Source organism: Pezoporus flaviventris, unplaced genomic scaffold (assembly GCF_033815535.1).
Source record: "Pezoporus flaviventris isolate CSIRO_AGI_PZ_B2104156 unplaced genomic scaffold, CSIRO_AGI_Pfla_v1 ptg000255l, whole genome shotgun sequence".
Lineage (NCBI taxonomy): Eukaryota > Metazoa > Chordata > Aves > Psittaciformes > Psittacidae > Pezoporus > Pezoporus flaviventris.
In genome coordinates this window covers 254,830-269,918 of record NW_026892802.1, presented here as the reverse complement: position 1 = coordinate 269,918, position 15,089 = coordinate 254,830, and the positions used below count along the sequence as shown (strand labels likewise).

Sequence of the window (15,089 nt, the reverse complement as noted above, 5' to 3'; positions counted from 1 at the left end):
GTTCCCCGGGACCCCCTGTGCCCCCCTCACCTGCAGCAAACCCCAGACATCATCCGGCCGCTGGAGCAGCAGCTCCCTGCAGGGGGAAGGCGGGGGGGGGGGGTGTGGTGTCACAATGGGTTTTGGGGGGAAAAGGGTCCGTTTTGGTGGTGTTTCTCACATGGAAAGCGCTTTTATCGGGTAACGATTGGGATTTTTCCACGCTGATCCCGGTGTTCTGGTGCAGTTCATGGTTGGGGCGGGGGGGGGGGGGGATCGGGGCCGTGTCTCACCTGAGGAAGCCCCTCAGCAGCAGCGCCACCGCCGGGTGTGCCCGCAGGTACCGCTCTGCGCTCAGGCGGAGCGAGGGCTGCCGGGGGAGGCGGTCAGGAAGGGGGTGCCCCGGACGGGACCCCCGGATCCCCTCCGCTCCCCCCTCAGCCCCCTCCCGTACCTGGTGCGGCCGCGGCGGCGGCGGCAACGGCGGCGCCATCTTGGCGGAGCGGCCCGTCGCTATGGCAACGGGAGGACCGGGGGGTGTGGGGGACCGCGAGGGTTTGCGCTCAGCACCGAGGACAGCGCCGTGGGCGGGGCCACGCCAGGCCACGCCCCCTACACGCGTGTGCGCGCACGGCGGGCACGAGCACGCACGCGCAGCTCCGCGCACGCACCCCCCACCCCCCCCCCCAACCTCCACCCAGCCCCAGCCGAGCCCCGGGGCGAGGCGGTGCCGGTGCCCGTTCCCGGTGCCCAGCAGCGGGTCCCGGTCGCTGGGGTCCGTTCCCGGTAGCTGATCCCGGTGCTCGATCCCGCAGCTCCCCGTGGCCGGTTCCGTTTCCCGGTAACGGGTCCCGGTGCGGCTCCGACGGGAAGAAAAGCGGCGGGAGCGGGGCCGGGACCCGCCGGGGCCGCCATGGGCCGTGCCGGGCGCTGACCGCCCCCCTCGCCGGTACCGAGCATCCCCCGGTGGTGCCGGCGGGGCGGGCGCTGTTCCCCCCCTTCCCCCCCCCCCCGCCCCGTTTCCCTGCTCCCGGGCTCGGTGCCGCCGCCCGGGAGGCTCCGCCGGGACCCGCCGGGACCCGCCCCCCGGGCAGCGCTGCCCCCGCCCCGCCGCGCCCCGTCCCCGGCGCCGAGCCGAGCCCCGGGGCCGCCTCGTCCCTTTGTGTGCGCCGCGACCGGGCACCGGCGGGAGCGATCCCGGGAGCCGCAGCGAGCGCCCCGGGGCCCGGCCCCCCCCCGGTGGCCCCCATGAAGGAGCCCGACGCCATCAAACTCTTCGTGGGGCAGATCCCGCGGCACCTGGAGGAGAAGGACCTGAAACCGATCTTCGAGCAGTTCGGCAAGATCTACGAGCTGACCGTCATCAAGGACAAGTACACCATACACCGGGATGCACAAAGGTACCGGGAACCGGGAACGGGGACTGGGAACGGGCAACACCGGCGCCGAGCATCGGCGCGGCCCTGGGTAATGGAGAGCTGGGTACAGGCCCCGGGAATGGCACCGGGAACAGCCTCACGTACGGCCCTCGGTACCGAGAACGGCTCCTGGTACCGGACACAGCGTCGGGAACAGCTCCCCGTACCGGCAACGGCCCCCCAGCGTTAGGAACAGCCCCACATATGGCAGCTGGGAGCTGCAACAGCTCAACCTACAGCCCCACATAGAGCCGGGAACAGCCCCCAGCACCAGGAACAGCTCCACATCGAGCCTGCAGTACCAGGAAGAGCCCCAGCATTGGGAACAGCCCAATTACAGCCCCACGTCCAGCCCCCGGTACCCCAGCACAGCCCCACATACACGCTCAGGAGGCCCTGAGCATCACCCTCAGCTCATCCTACAGCCGCGGGCCCAGGGTACAGCCCCAAGTACAGCCGCAGGCCCGGGGAACACCTGAGCTGGGTGTCAGGGTGTACGGGGCTGTCGGGTGTATCAGGGTGTACGTGGCATTCGCGTGGCTGTGGGTGCCGGGGCTGTTGTGGCAGCAGAAGCCGTGCGGGTGTTGGGCGGAGGGGTTGCGGCCGGGTGTTGCGTGGGTGCTCTGGGGGTGTTGTGTGGGTGCTGGGGGGTGTTGGGAGCAGCGGTGCCGGCGCAGGGTGGGTGGTTGCGGTGATGGGTGATGGGGGGGGGGGGGATGTGGCAGTGATGGTGCCACAGCCACGGGGTGCTGGGGGCTCTGTGCTCCCCACCGGGGGACGCCCCCCCCTCCCCCAAACCCCAGCACCTACAACAGGCGTGGGGCGGCCGAGGCCAGCGCAGGCCTGAGGCTGGGTGATGGGCACCCAGGCAGCAGAAACGGGGTTTTGGGGTGTCTGGCCTCCAAATGGGTGTTGTGGATGCTGTGGATGGGGGGGTTGTGGATGCTCTGGGGGACCTCGGTGTGGGGGTCCCGCACCACCTCCATCGCCCCTACCCCATTTTCCCCCCCCCCCCCCAGGATGCGCTTTCCTGACCTACTGTGCCCGAGAGTCGGCCCTGAAGGCGCAGAGTGCTCTGCACGAGCAGAAAACCCTCCCGGGGGTGAGTGGGGACACGGGAACCCCCCCAGGACACCGGGAATACCCCTGGGATACCGGGACCCCCCTACCCTGTGGCACCCCCCCCCCCCCCCAGGGCCTCCCCATCCTGGGGAGCACCTGGGACCCCACCTTTGAAGGGGGTGGCACCCCCAAACATCAGCCGGGGGGGGGGGTACAAACAGGGGCGGGCGCTAACCAAGGCCTAGCACTAAGGGGGCACCAGGCCAGCTGAGATAACAAAGCCGGGGGGGGGATACCCTGGGTGTCTGGGTGCCCCCCACCCTCCATTGCAGCTGGGTGCTGGGGGGGGTCCCAACAGTCCCAACGAATGGGTGGCAGAGGCCTCATGGCGGGGGGGGGTGTCCCAGCTATGGGGCAGTGTGGGGCTTCCTGTGCATGGAACAGGAGGGGATCCAAGCCCCCCCTCTGGGCCGTGTGTGCCCCGCCAGCCCCCGGGGGGGGATTTGGCTTCGCTGGGATAATCCAGGGATTTGGGAGCTGTAAATCCCGGGGGGGGGGGGGGGGGGGAGGGATTTGCTGGGGGGGGACACACAACACCATGGGGGGATTAGGGGCAGCCCCAAACAACTTCCCCCCCCACCGCATGGGGCTGAGAGGTGCGAGTACGACCCCCCTACACCCCCAGGCCGCGGGGTGGGGGGGTGATGCTGGGGGGATCCCGGGGTAATTTGGGTGTTGGGTGCCTGCTGCCCCCCCCCCCCCCGTTTGTGTGTGCACGGCCCCCGCGGCCCGCTCGGGGCTGATCCCGGCCCAGGGGAGATTAAGGGGGATTAATGCCCCCCCCCCCCCCAGCTCCGGGGGGGGCATTTCCAGCACCATCTGCAGTGGGGGGGGGTGTTTGGAGCCACCTTCGCTTTCGGAGGGGGAAAGGGGCCACCTGGGGTCAGCGGGGATGAAATCGCCCCCCCCCATGTTCCACCCCTTATTCCTTCTCCCCATATTTCCCCCCCCATCATCCCTCTATATCCGCCCTCCCCATCAACCCCCCCTCATCCTGCCCCCCACCCCCAAATCCCGGCCCCATCCCGGGGGGGGGGGGGGAGGGGGCGAGGTCATGGCAGGTCGTGGGGGGGGTCCCTCCCCTCCCCCCCCAATCTCCATTCCCCCCCTTTCGGCCCCCCCCCCCCCCCCCATCCCCGTCATTGTTTATAGCGAGCGCTGATGATGTCAGCGGCGTTGCCGGGCAACGGGGATGGGTAAATTGGGGATGAGTGGGCGGTTGCCATGGAGCATATTCTGCCGTTGCCATGGTTACCGGGCATCTGCGCCCCCCCCCAACCCCCCGGTCTCCTGGGGTTACGGGGCTGGGGGGGGGGGGGTGGGGGGTGGGTTCATCCCCCCCTAATTAGAGGTGGGGGGGGGGAGTCGGGTGCTCATTAGCGCATCATTTGGGCCCCTCAGGCCCCCCCCATGGCGGTCGCCGCGGCAGCTGTTGCTGGGCAACGGGATGCAGGGCCCGGGTTGCCATAGCGACGGGAGCATCTTTGGGGTGCGGGGGGGGGGTGGCTCCGTGCACCTCCCGCCTGTGGGGGTGTCCGGCCGGACCCCGGGGACCCCCCCGCAGGGGGTTTGGGGTTCCGGGGGCGGGGTCCCCCATCTGCTAACTCTGCCCCCCCAGATGAACCGGCCCATCCAGGTGAAGCCGGCGGACAGTGAGAGCCGAGGAGGTACCGCCCCCCCCAAACCCCGCACCCCCACCCCCCAGCACCTCCCCATGGACACCCCTCCGTGACCCCCACCCCATTCATCCCTATCGCCACGGGGGTGTCCCCATCCCTGTCCCCATCCCAGGGTCTGTCTGTCACCAAAGGGGTGTCCCCATCCATGGCCTTGGTGAGGTACCCCCATTCCCTGGCGTCCCAGCCCATCCCCGTGTCCCCAGGGCGGGGGGGGGGGGGATGTCCGTCGGGGGTGTGTGTTTGGGGGTGTCCCCGTGCCACCCCCCCCCCCCCATCCCCGCAGAGGACCGCAAGCTCTTCGTGGGGATGCTGAGCAAGCAGCAGGCGGACGAGGACGTGCGCAAGATGTTTGAGCCCTTCGGCACCATCGACGAGTGCACGGTGCTGCGCGGCCCCGACGGCACCAGCAAAGGTGGGGGGCACCCCAGGGCTGGGGGGGGGCTCAGGGGGCCCTGGGGGGTGTGGAGGAGGGGATCCGGGGGAGGGGGGGGGGGGGGGGGCTGGAGAGGGTTCAAGGGGGGCCATGGGGTGATGGGGGCTCAGGGTGGTGATGCCTTGGTCCCTATGGGGGGGGTGTGGTGGTGTTCTTTGGGGGTGCTGACCCCCGCCCCCCCCCCCCCCCCCCAAGGCTGCGCCTTCGTCAAGTTCCAGAGCCATGCGGAGGCTCAGGCCGCCATCGCCGCGCTGCACGGGAGCCGCACCCTGCCGGTGAGATGGGCACCCAGCACCCAATATCCAGCACCCCAACACCCAGCACCAGCACCCAAACCCCAGCACCCAACACCCAATACCCAGCACCCCAACACCCAGCACCCAATACCCAACACCCAACACCTCAATTCCTAGCACCCAACACCCAACACCCAGCACCCAACACCCAGTACCCAGCACCCAACACCCAGCACCCCAACACCCAATACCCAGCACCCAACACCCAGTACCCAGCACCCAACACCCAATACCCAGCACCCAAAACCCACTACCCAGCACCCAGTACCCAGCACCCAACACCCAATACCCAGCACCCAAAACCCACTACCCAGCACTCAACACCCAATACCCAGCACCCAACACCCAGTACCCAGCACCTAATGCCCACCACCCAACACCCCAACACCCAGCATTCAGCATCCCAGCACCCAATACCCAGCCCCCAATACCCAGCCCCCCAGCCGCATCCCCAGCAGTGGCCCCACCACTGCCCACACCACCATCCCCTTCACCATCATCATCCCCCCCATCGTTCCCACCATCATCCCCATCACTGTCCCCCCCAGCATCATCCTCACCCTCAACACCATCGTTCCCTTCACCACCATCCCCTTCACCGTCATTGTCCCCTTCACCACCATCATCTCCGTCATTGTCCTTTTCACCAGTATCATCCCCACCACCATCCCCTTCACCACTCACCATCATCCCCATCATTATCCCCATCATCGCCATCCCACTCTCACCCCGCTGCCATCCCGGTCCCCGCTGGCACCGGCTGACACCGTGGCCCCTCGCAGGGAGCCTCCTCCAGCCTGGTGGTGAAGTTTGCGGACACGGAGAAGGAGCGGGGCCTGCGGCGGATGCAGCAGGTCGCCAGCCAGCTGGGCATGTTCAGCCCCATCGCCCTCCAGTTCGGGGCCTACAGCGCCTACACGCAGGCGGTAGGGTGGGCACGGGGTCATGGGGGGGGTTTTGGACCCATTGTGGTCCAGCGTGAGACCGTTGGGGTGGTGGGTGTCTGGAGGTAAAGCCCCTGATCATGGACATGGACACCAGGTGATGGGTGTTGGGGTGATGGATACTGGGAGGTGATGGAACTCATCGTCCAGGATGGGGTTGTTGGGTGATGAATATTGCAGTGATGGATACTGGGAGGTGATGGATCCCATGGTCCTGGATGGGGTCGTTGGGTGATGAATATTGGAGTGATGGATACCGGGAGGTGATGGATCCTCTGGTCCAGGATGCGGTTGTTGGGTGATGGATGTTGGAATGATGGATACTGGGAGGTGATGGACCCCATGGTCCTGGATAGGGTCATTGATTGATGGGTGTTGTAGTGATGGATACTGGGAGGTGATGGACCCCATGGTCCAGGATGGGGTCGTTGGATGATGGGTGTTGGAATGATGGGTACTGCGAGGTGATGGACCCCATGGTCCAGGATGGGGTCATTGGTTGATGGATGTTGTAGTGATGGATACTGGGAGGTGATGGACCCCGTGGTCCTGGATGGTGTTATTGGGTGATGGGTGTTGTAGTGATGGATACTGGGAGGTGATGGACCCCATGGTCTAGGATGGGGTCGTTGGGTGATGGGTGTTGGGGTGATGGATACTGGGAGGTGATGGACCCCGTGGTCCTGGATGGTGTTGTTGGCTGAAGGGTGTTGGGGTGATGGATACTGGGAGGTGATGGACCCCATGGTCCAGGATGGGGCTGTTGGGTGATGGATACTGGGAGGTGATGGACCCTGTGGTCCAGGACGGCATTGTTGCATGATGGATACTGGGAGGTGATGAACCCCGTGGTCCTGGATGGTGTTATTGGGTGATGAGTGTTGGGGTGATGGATACTGGGAGGTGACGGACCCTGTGGTCCAGGACGGAATGGTTGAGTGATGGATACTGGAGGTGATGGACCCTATGGTCCTGGATGGGGTCATTGGGTGATGGGTGTTGTAGTGATGGATACTGGGAAGTGATGGACCCTGTGGTCCAGGAAGGGGTTGTTGGGTGATGGGTGTTGGAGTGATGGATACTGAGAGGTGATGGACTCCATGGTCCAGGATGGGGTCGTTGGATGATGGGTGTTGTGGTGATGGGTGTTGGGTGATGAATACTGGGAGGTGATGGACCCCATGGTCCAGGATGGGGTTGTTGGATGATGGGTGTTAGGGTGATGGATACTGCGAGGTGATGGACCCTGTGGTCCAGGACGCCGTTGTTGCATGATGGATACTGGGAGGTGATGAACCCCGTGGTCCTGAATGGTGTTATTGGGTGATGAGTGTTGGGGTGATGGATACTGGGAGGTGATGGACCCTGTGGTCCAGGATGGCGTTGTTGCATGATGGATACTGGGAGGTGATGGACCCCGTGGTCCTGGATGGTGTTATTGGGTGATGAGTGTTGTAGTGATGGATACTGGGAGGTGATGGACCCTGTGGTCCAGGATGGCGTTGTTGCATGATGGATACTGGGAGGTGATGGACCCCGTGGTCCTGGATGGTGTTATTGGGTGATGGGTGTTGTAGTGATGGATACTGGGAGGTGATGGACCCTGTGGTCCTGGATGGGGTCATTGGGTGATGGGTGTTGGGGTGATGGATACTGGGAAGTGATGGACCCCATGGTCGAGGATGGGGTTGTTGGGTGATGGATACTGGGAGGTGATGGGCCCCACGGCCCTGGATGGGGTTGTTGGGTGATGGTTCTCCATGGGGCACCGGGACCCATGGGGCTGTTCCATGCTGGTGTTGGGGGTCACAGCTCCAGGGGATCCCTGGTGGCTGGTGCCCCAATCCAGGCGCTGTCCCCGCAGCTGATGCAGCAGCAGGCGGCCCTGGTGGCTGCCCACTCGGCCTACCTCAGCCCCATGGCCACCATGGCCGTCCAGATGCAGCACATGGGCACAGTCAACCCCAACGGGCTCATCGCCACCCCCCTGCCCCCCTCCTCAGGTAGGTGGCACTGGGCAGGGGAGGGATGGGGATGAGGACATCGGGGTCCCAGGAATGGGGGACACCAGGGATGGGGATGAGGACATCGGGGTCCCAGGAACGGGGGACACCAGGGATGGGGACATGGGGCTCCCCCATGGATGTCTAGGGGTGGGGAATGTGGTGGGGTGGCACTTGGAGATGGGGACATAAGAGTGGCACCAGGGATGGGGATGAGGGCAATGGGGACAGGGATGGGGGAACACTGTAGGGCATGGGGGCACGGTGGCACTGGGGATGGGGACAATGGGAACAGGGCACGGCAGCACCGGGGATGGGGGCAATGGGATTGGGGCAATGGGAACAGGGCACGGCAGCACCGGGGATGGGGGCAATGGGAACAGGAGATGGTGGCACCAGGGGTGGGGGCAATGGGATGGGGGCACTGGGTACAGGGCGCAGCAGCACCAGGGGTGGGGGCAGTGGGAACAGGGTGCAGCAGCACCAGGGATGGGGGGACCAGGGATGGGGGCACTGGGGATGAGTCACTGGGGATGGAGGCACTGGGTACAGGTCACGGTGGCACCAGGGATGGGGGCACTGGGATGGGGGCAATGGGAACAGGGCACAGCAGCACCAGGGATGGGGGCACTGGGATGGGGGCACTGGGAACAGGTCACGGTGGCACTGGGGATGGGGGCAATGGGATGGGGGCAATGGGAACAGGTCACGGCGGCACCGGGGCTGGGGCCACTGGGATGGGGGCAATGGGTACAGGTCACGGTGGCACCAGGGACGGGGACAATGGGATGGGGCCACTGGGATGGGGCACTGGGTACAGGTCACAGTGGGACCAGAGATGGGGGCAATGGGATGGGGGCACTGGGAACAGGTCACGGTAGCACCGGGGATGGGGGCACTGGGATGGGGGCAATGGGAACAGGTCACGGTGGCACCAGGGAATGGGGCAATGGGATGGGGGCAATGGAAACAGGGCACAGCAGCACCAGGGATGGGGGCAATAGGATGGGGGCACTGGGATGGGGGCAATGGGAACAGGTCACGGTGGCACCAGGGATGGGGGCACTGGGATGGGGGCAATGGGAACAGGGCACAGCAGCACCAGGGATGGGGGCAATGGGATGGGGGCACTGGGAACAGGTCACGGTGGCACCGGACATGGGGGCAATAGGATGGGGGCAATGGGAATAGGTCATGGTGGCACCAGGGATGGGGGCACTGGGATGGGGGCAATGGGAACAGGGCACAGCAGCACCAGGGATGGGGGCAATGGGATGGGGGCACTGGGACCAGGTCACGGCGGCACTGGGCATGGAGGCACTGGGATGGGGGCAGGGAACAGGTCATGGTGGCACCGGGCATGGGGGCAATAGGATGGGGGCACTGGGACCAGGTCACGGTGGCACCGGGCATGGGGGCAATGGGATGGGGGCAATGGGACCAGGTCACGGCGGCACCGGGGCTGGGACACGCGGGAGGATGATGGGGTCAGGCCGCGCTGTGCCCGCAGGTACCAGCACGCCCCCGGCCATGGCCGCCACCCCGGTCCCCGCCATCGCGGCCCCGCTCAGCGTCAACGGCTACAGCCCGGTACCGGCGCAGCCCGCGGGGCCCCCGGCGCCCGAGGCCGTGTTCGCGGGGGGGTCCCCCCCTTCCCAGGTGCCCGCAGCACCCCCCCCTCCCGACCCCCCCTCCCCGACCCCCCCACCCCCCCCTAACGCCGCCTCTGCCCCCAGCCCAGAGCCCCGCGGCCCCCGGAGACCCCCTGCAGCAGGCGTACGCCGGCATGGGGCACTACACAGGTGTGTGGGGCAACGGGGGCAATGGGGGCATGGGGGGCAATGGGGGCATTGGGGGCATTGCATGGCACTGGGGGGACTGGGGGGCAATGGGGGCATTGGGGGCATTGCATGGCACTGGGGGGGGACTGGGGGGCAATGGGGGCATTGGGGGGCAACAGGGGCAATGGGGGCATTGGGGGGCATTGCATGGCACTGGGGGACTGGGGGGCAATGAGGGGCATTGCATGGCACTGGGGGGCAATGAGGGGCATTGCATGGCACTAGGTGGGACTGGGGGCAATGGGGGCATTGGAGGGCATTGCATGGCACTGGGGGGACTGGGGGGCAATGGGGGCATTGGGGGGCAATGGGGGCAATGGGGGCATTGGGGGCATTGCATGGCACTGGGGGGACTGGGGGGCAATGGGGGCATTGGAGGGCATTGCATGGCACTGGGGGAGACTGGGGGGCAATGGGGGCATTGCATGGCACTGGGGGGACTGGGGGCAATGGGGCATTGGAGGGCATTGCATGGCACTGGGGGGGACTGGGGGCAGTGGGGGCATTGCATGGCACTGGGGGGCAATGGGGGCAATGGGGGGCATTGCATGGCACTGGGGGGCAATGGGGGCAATGGGGGGCATTGCATGGCACTGGGGGGCAATGGGGGCAATGGGGGGCATTGCATGGCACTGGGGGGGCTGGGGGGCACTGGAGGGGCACTGAATGGCACTGGGGGGGGGGCTGGAAAGGCCTTGTGTGGCACTGGGGGATACCAGAGGGCATTGCATGGCACTGGGGGGGACTGGGGGGCAATGTGGACCACTGGGGGGCAATGGGGACCACTGGTGGGTATTGGGGGGCAATGGGAGGGCGTTGTGTGGCACTGTGGGTGCTGGGGGATATCGGGGGGCACTGAATGGCACTGAATGGCAATGGGGGTACTGGAGGGCACGGGAGGCACTGGAGGGCACTGGGGGGCAGTGGAAGGGCACTGAGTGGCACTGGGAGGGCACTGGGGGACACTGTGGGTACTGTGGGGCACTGTGGGTACTGGGGTCACTGGGAGGGCACTGTGGGTAATGGGGGGCAGTGGGGGGCACTGTGGGCAGTGGGGGCACTGTGGGTACTGTGGGGGCACTGGGAAGGCACTGTGGGTAATGGGGGGAAGTGGGGGCACTGTGGGCAGTGGGGGGCACTGTGGGCAGTGGGGGGCACTGGGAAGGCTCTGTGGGTACTGGGGGCACTGGAGGGCACTGGGAGCACACTGTGGGTACTGGGGGGCACTGTGGGTAATGGGAGGCAGTGGGGGCACTGTGGGTAGTGGGGGGCACTGTGGGTCCTGGGGGGCACTGGGAGGGCACTGGGAGCGCACTGTGGGTACTGGGAGGCACTGGGAGGGCACTGGGAGCGCACTGTGGGTACTGGGGGGCACTGGAGGGCACTGGGAGTGCACTGTGGGTACTGGGGGGCACTGTGGGGCACTGGGAGCGCACTGTGGGTACTGGGGGCACTGTGGGGCACTGTGGGTACTGGGGGGCACTGTGGGGCACTGGGAGCGCACTGTGGGTACTGGGGGGCAGTGTCAGCGCTAACCAGTCCTGCCCCCCCCCCCAGCCGCCTACCCAGCAGCCTACGGGCTGGTGAGCCCGGCCTTCGCCCCCCCGGGACCCCTGCTCGCTCCCCCGCCCCCCCCGCAGCAGCAGCAGCGAGAAGGTGAGAGCAGCCTGGACCCCCCCCCCCGCCCCCACCCCAAAAACCCCCTCCCAGGGACCCCCCTCGGATGCTGGGGGGGGGGGGCGCTGTTGGGGTGCCCCAGGGGGGGTCCGCAGCCGCCGTGACGCCGCTCCCTCCGCAGGCCCCGAGGGCTGTAACATCTTCATCTACCACCTGCCCCAGGAGTTCGCCGACACCGAGATCCTGCAGATGTTCCTGCCCTTCGGCAACGTCATCTCCGCCAAGGTCTTCGTGGACCGCGCCACCAACCAGAGCAAGTGCTTCGGTGGGGACACCGGCACCGGGCACCGGGACCGCGGGATGGGGACAGCGGGATGGGGACATGGGGATGGGACGCCAGGATGGGGACATGGTATTGGGGACATAGGGATATGATGATGGGAACACATGGGATAGGAGCATTGGGGTGAGGGCACTGGGGATGGGGACATAGGGATGGAGACATGGGGATGGGGACGCCAGGATGGGGACATGGCGTTGAGGACATAGGGATATGATGATGGGAACACATGGGAATGGAGCAGTGGGGTGAGGACACTGCGGATGGGGACACCAGGATGGGGACACTGCAATGGGGACACCAGGATGGGGACATGGCGTTGAGGACATAGGGATATGATGATGGGAACACATGGGAAAAGGAGCAGTGGGGTGAGGACACTGGAGATGAGGACATAGGGATGGAGACATGGGGATGGGGGCACCAGGATGGGGACATGGCGTTGAGGACATAGGGATATGATGATGGGAACACATGGGATAGGAGCAGTGGGGTGAGGACACTGGAGATGGGGACACCGGGATGGGGACACTGCAATGGGGACACCAGGATGGGGACATGGCGTTGAGGACATAGGGATATGATGATGGGAACACAGGGGATAGGAGCATTGGGTGAGGACACTGGGGATGAGGACATAGGGATGGGGACATGGGGATAGGGACACCAGGATGGGGACATGGCGTTGAGGACATAGGGATATGATGATGGGAATGCATGGGATAGGAGCATTGGGGTGAGGACACTGGGGATGAGGACATAGGGATGGAGACATGGGGATGGGGACACCAGGATGCGGACATGGCGTTGAGGACATAGGGATATGATGGGAATGCATGGGATAGGAGCATTGGGGTGAGGACACTGGGGATGAGGACATAGGGATGGAGACCATGGGGATAGGGACACCAGGATGGGGACATGGCATTGAGGACATAGAGATATGATGGTAGGAACTCATGGGAATGGAGCAGTGGGGTGAGGACACTGGAGATGGGGACACTGCAATGGGGCCACCAGGATGGGGACATGGCGCTGGGGACATAGGGATATGATGATGGGAATGCATGGGATAGGAGCATTGGGGTGAGGACACTGGAGATGGGGACACCAGGGATAAGGGATGCTGGGCTGGGGACACCCCTCAGCGCCCCAGCCCTGATGTCCCCGTCGCTGTCCCCATCCCCGCAGGCTTCGTGAGCTTTGACAACCCGGCGAGCGCCCAGGCCGCCATCCAGGCCATGAACGGCTTCCAGATCGGGATGAAGCGCCTCAAGGTGCAGCTCAAGAGGCCCAAAGATGCCAACCGGCCGTACTGAGCCTGGTGAGACCCCGGCCCCCCCACCGCGGGCACCCCCTGCCCACCCCAACTCTTCTTAATACCCCCATTTCTCTCCCCCCCCCCCCCCCCCCAGGTCCGGAGGCTCTGGAGCAGCACCTTTGGTGCCTCCCTATTGCAGAGCAGTCCCCATCTCCCCCCCCCCCCCCCCAGGTGGTGCCCGCAGGGGGCTCAGTCCTGCTGGGGGGGGGGGGGGGGGCACAGACCCCCACACGCTCAGGAAGGATGGATCCCCCCCTCCAGGACCGATCCGGACCCCCCAGTCCAGGCAGGGCTGGGTGGGCCCTGGGTGCCAGCACCCCCAGCGCCCAGGTCCAACCTGCCCTGGTGGGGCACCCACCCCTCTCCCCCCAACCCCAGGACCCCCCACCCACCCCCCCGGGGGACCCTGCTTGGAGCTTTTCTCTCACCAAACAGGACCAAACCAGCTCCAGGCTGGGAGAGGGGGGATCCTGGGGGGGGGGCACATGCTGTGGTTGGGGGGTCTCAGCCCCAGCACCCTCCCAGGGCCTGGGGGGGCCATGCTGGGGTGCAATGGGACCCCCCAGCACACACACACACACACACACACACTCACACACACTCACTGCCACCCCGCTTCACCCCTCAACACCCCCAAACCTGCCTCAGTTCCCCCCCCCCCCCCCAAACTCACCCATGGGCACGGCCACAGCTGCAGGGTGCTGGGTGCTGCACAGACACAGAGCAGCCAAATCTGGGATGCTCCGGCACTGGGGTGCTCTGGTACTGGGATGCTCCGGCACTGAGGTGCTCTGGTACTGGGATGCTCCAGCGCTGGGATGCTCCAGCACTGGGATGCTCTGGCACTGGGATGATCCAGTACTGGGATGCTCCGGCACTGGGATGCTCCAGTACTGGGATGCCCCAGCACTGGGATGCTCCAGCACTGGGATGCTCCGGCACTGGGATGCTCCGAACTGGGATGCTCCGGTACGGGGATGCGCTGGCACTGGGATGCTCTTGTACTGTGATGTGTCGAAACTGGGATGCTCTGGTACAGGAATGCGCTGGCAGTGGATACTCTGGTGCTGTGATGCGTCAAACCTGGGATGCTCTGGTACCAAAATGCTCCGATACTGGATGCTCTGGTACCGGGATGCGCTGGCACTGGGATGCTCTGGTACAGGGACGCTCTGGCACTGGGATGTTCTGGTACCAGGATGCTCTGGCCACTGGGATGCTCTGGTACTGGGACGTGCCAGCACTGGGGATGCTCCGACACTGGGAGGCTCCAGCACCAAGAGGCTCCGACACTGGGAGGCTCCGGCACTGGGAGGCTCCGCTATGAGGCTGAGCTGTCGCCGTGCTGGTGCTCTATGAACATGAAGCGGCCAGAGCCGGGCATGGACCAGCCAAACACCGGGAGCACGGAGCAGCCGGAGGCCACTGCATGGACACAGCGTGGGGGGGGGGGGGGAATGAAACTCGAGGCCTCTGGCTCTGCCCGGACCCACAGCGGCCAAACCCGGGGTGCGCCAGGCACCCACCAGCCAAAACGGGGCCGCATCCGGCACCGTCCAGCCCCCAGCAGCTCCCAGCCGGGGCGGTGCCCCCCCCCCCCCCCCCCCCAGCCCCACGTTTACACCTGCTGCTCCCCGCTGTAAATAAGGGGTTGGGGGGCGCGGGGGCCTCTGTCTCTTCCCCCCCCTTTTGGGGGGTTTGGTACCTGCTGAGTTGGGATGGGGGTGGGTCGGGGGAGGGTGGGGGGGGCTGTTGGGGGGGGGGGGGGGTGGGGACGGGACCCCCGGGAGGTGACGTCTGCGGCCGAGCCCGCCGCCGCTTTAATTTATTTGCTATTTATTGCGGTTCCTTTGGATCATTTCAATTTTTTTCTCTTTTATTTTTTCCTTTTTTTTCTTTTGTTTTTTTTTTTTCTGTCGAAATAAAAGAAGTTCAAAAAAAAAACCAAAATACGCTCAAAGGCGCCTCTGACCCCCCCCCCCCCCCATCACCCCCACACCCCCCACCCCCCCCCGCGGCCGCAGGGCCCGGTGGCTTCATCAATAAATCAATTTATTTAAAAGAATATGTTACAATTAATTACACTGAGTGAGTTC

The 15,089-nt window shown here is 65.7% G+C and overlaps 2 protein-coding genes and 1 long non-coding RNA gene across 3 annotated transcripts in view; 2 read left to right on the top strand and 1 right to left on the bottom strand.

Annotated features, from left to right (window-relative positions):
* PSMB4 (proteasome 20S subunit beta 4) overlaps nt 1-15,089 on the top strand; it is a 71,753-nt gene that overhangs the window by 5,025 nt on the left and 51,639 nt on the right. The gene's annotated exons all lie outside the window — the stretch shown is intronic.
* On the bottom strand, nt 38-561 carry LOC133263194 (uncharacterized). The gene is made up of 3 exons (XR_009741451.1): nt 434-561; nt 273-349; nt 38-76 (listed from the first exon to the last, which is right to left on the bottom strand). It is a non-coding gene; the product is annotated as an uncharacterized LOC133263194 (long non-coding RNA).
* Nucleotides 1,095-13,341, top strand: CELF3 (CUGBP Elav-like family member 3). Its single transcript, XM_061442919.1, is given in 15 exon segments — nt 1,095-1,359; nt 1,361-1,379; nt 2,417-2,499; nt 4,138-4,186; nt 4,482-4,610; nt 4,827-4,906; nt 5,710-5,853; nt 7,736-7,874; nt 9,385-9,507; nt 9,510-9,533; nt 9,611-9,676; nt 11,273-11,371; nt 11,514-11,657; nt 12,864-12,996; nt 13,088-13,341. Coding segments are annotated over 14 exon segments (1,359 nt in total). The 5' UTR covers nt 1,095-1,227; the 3' UTR covers nt 12,992-12,996; nt 13,088-13,341.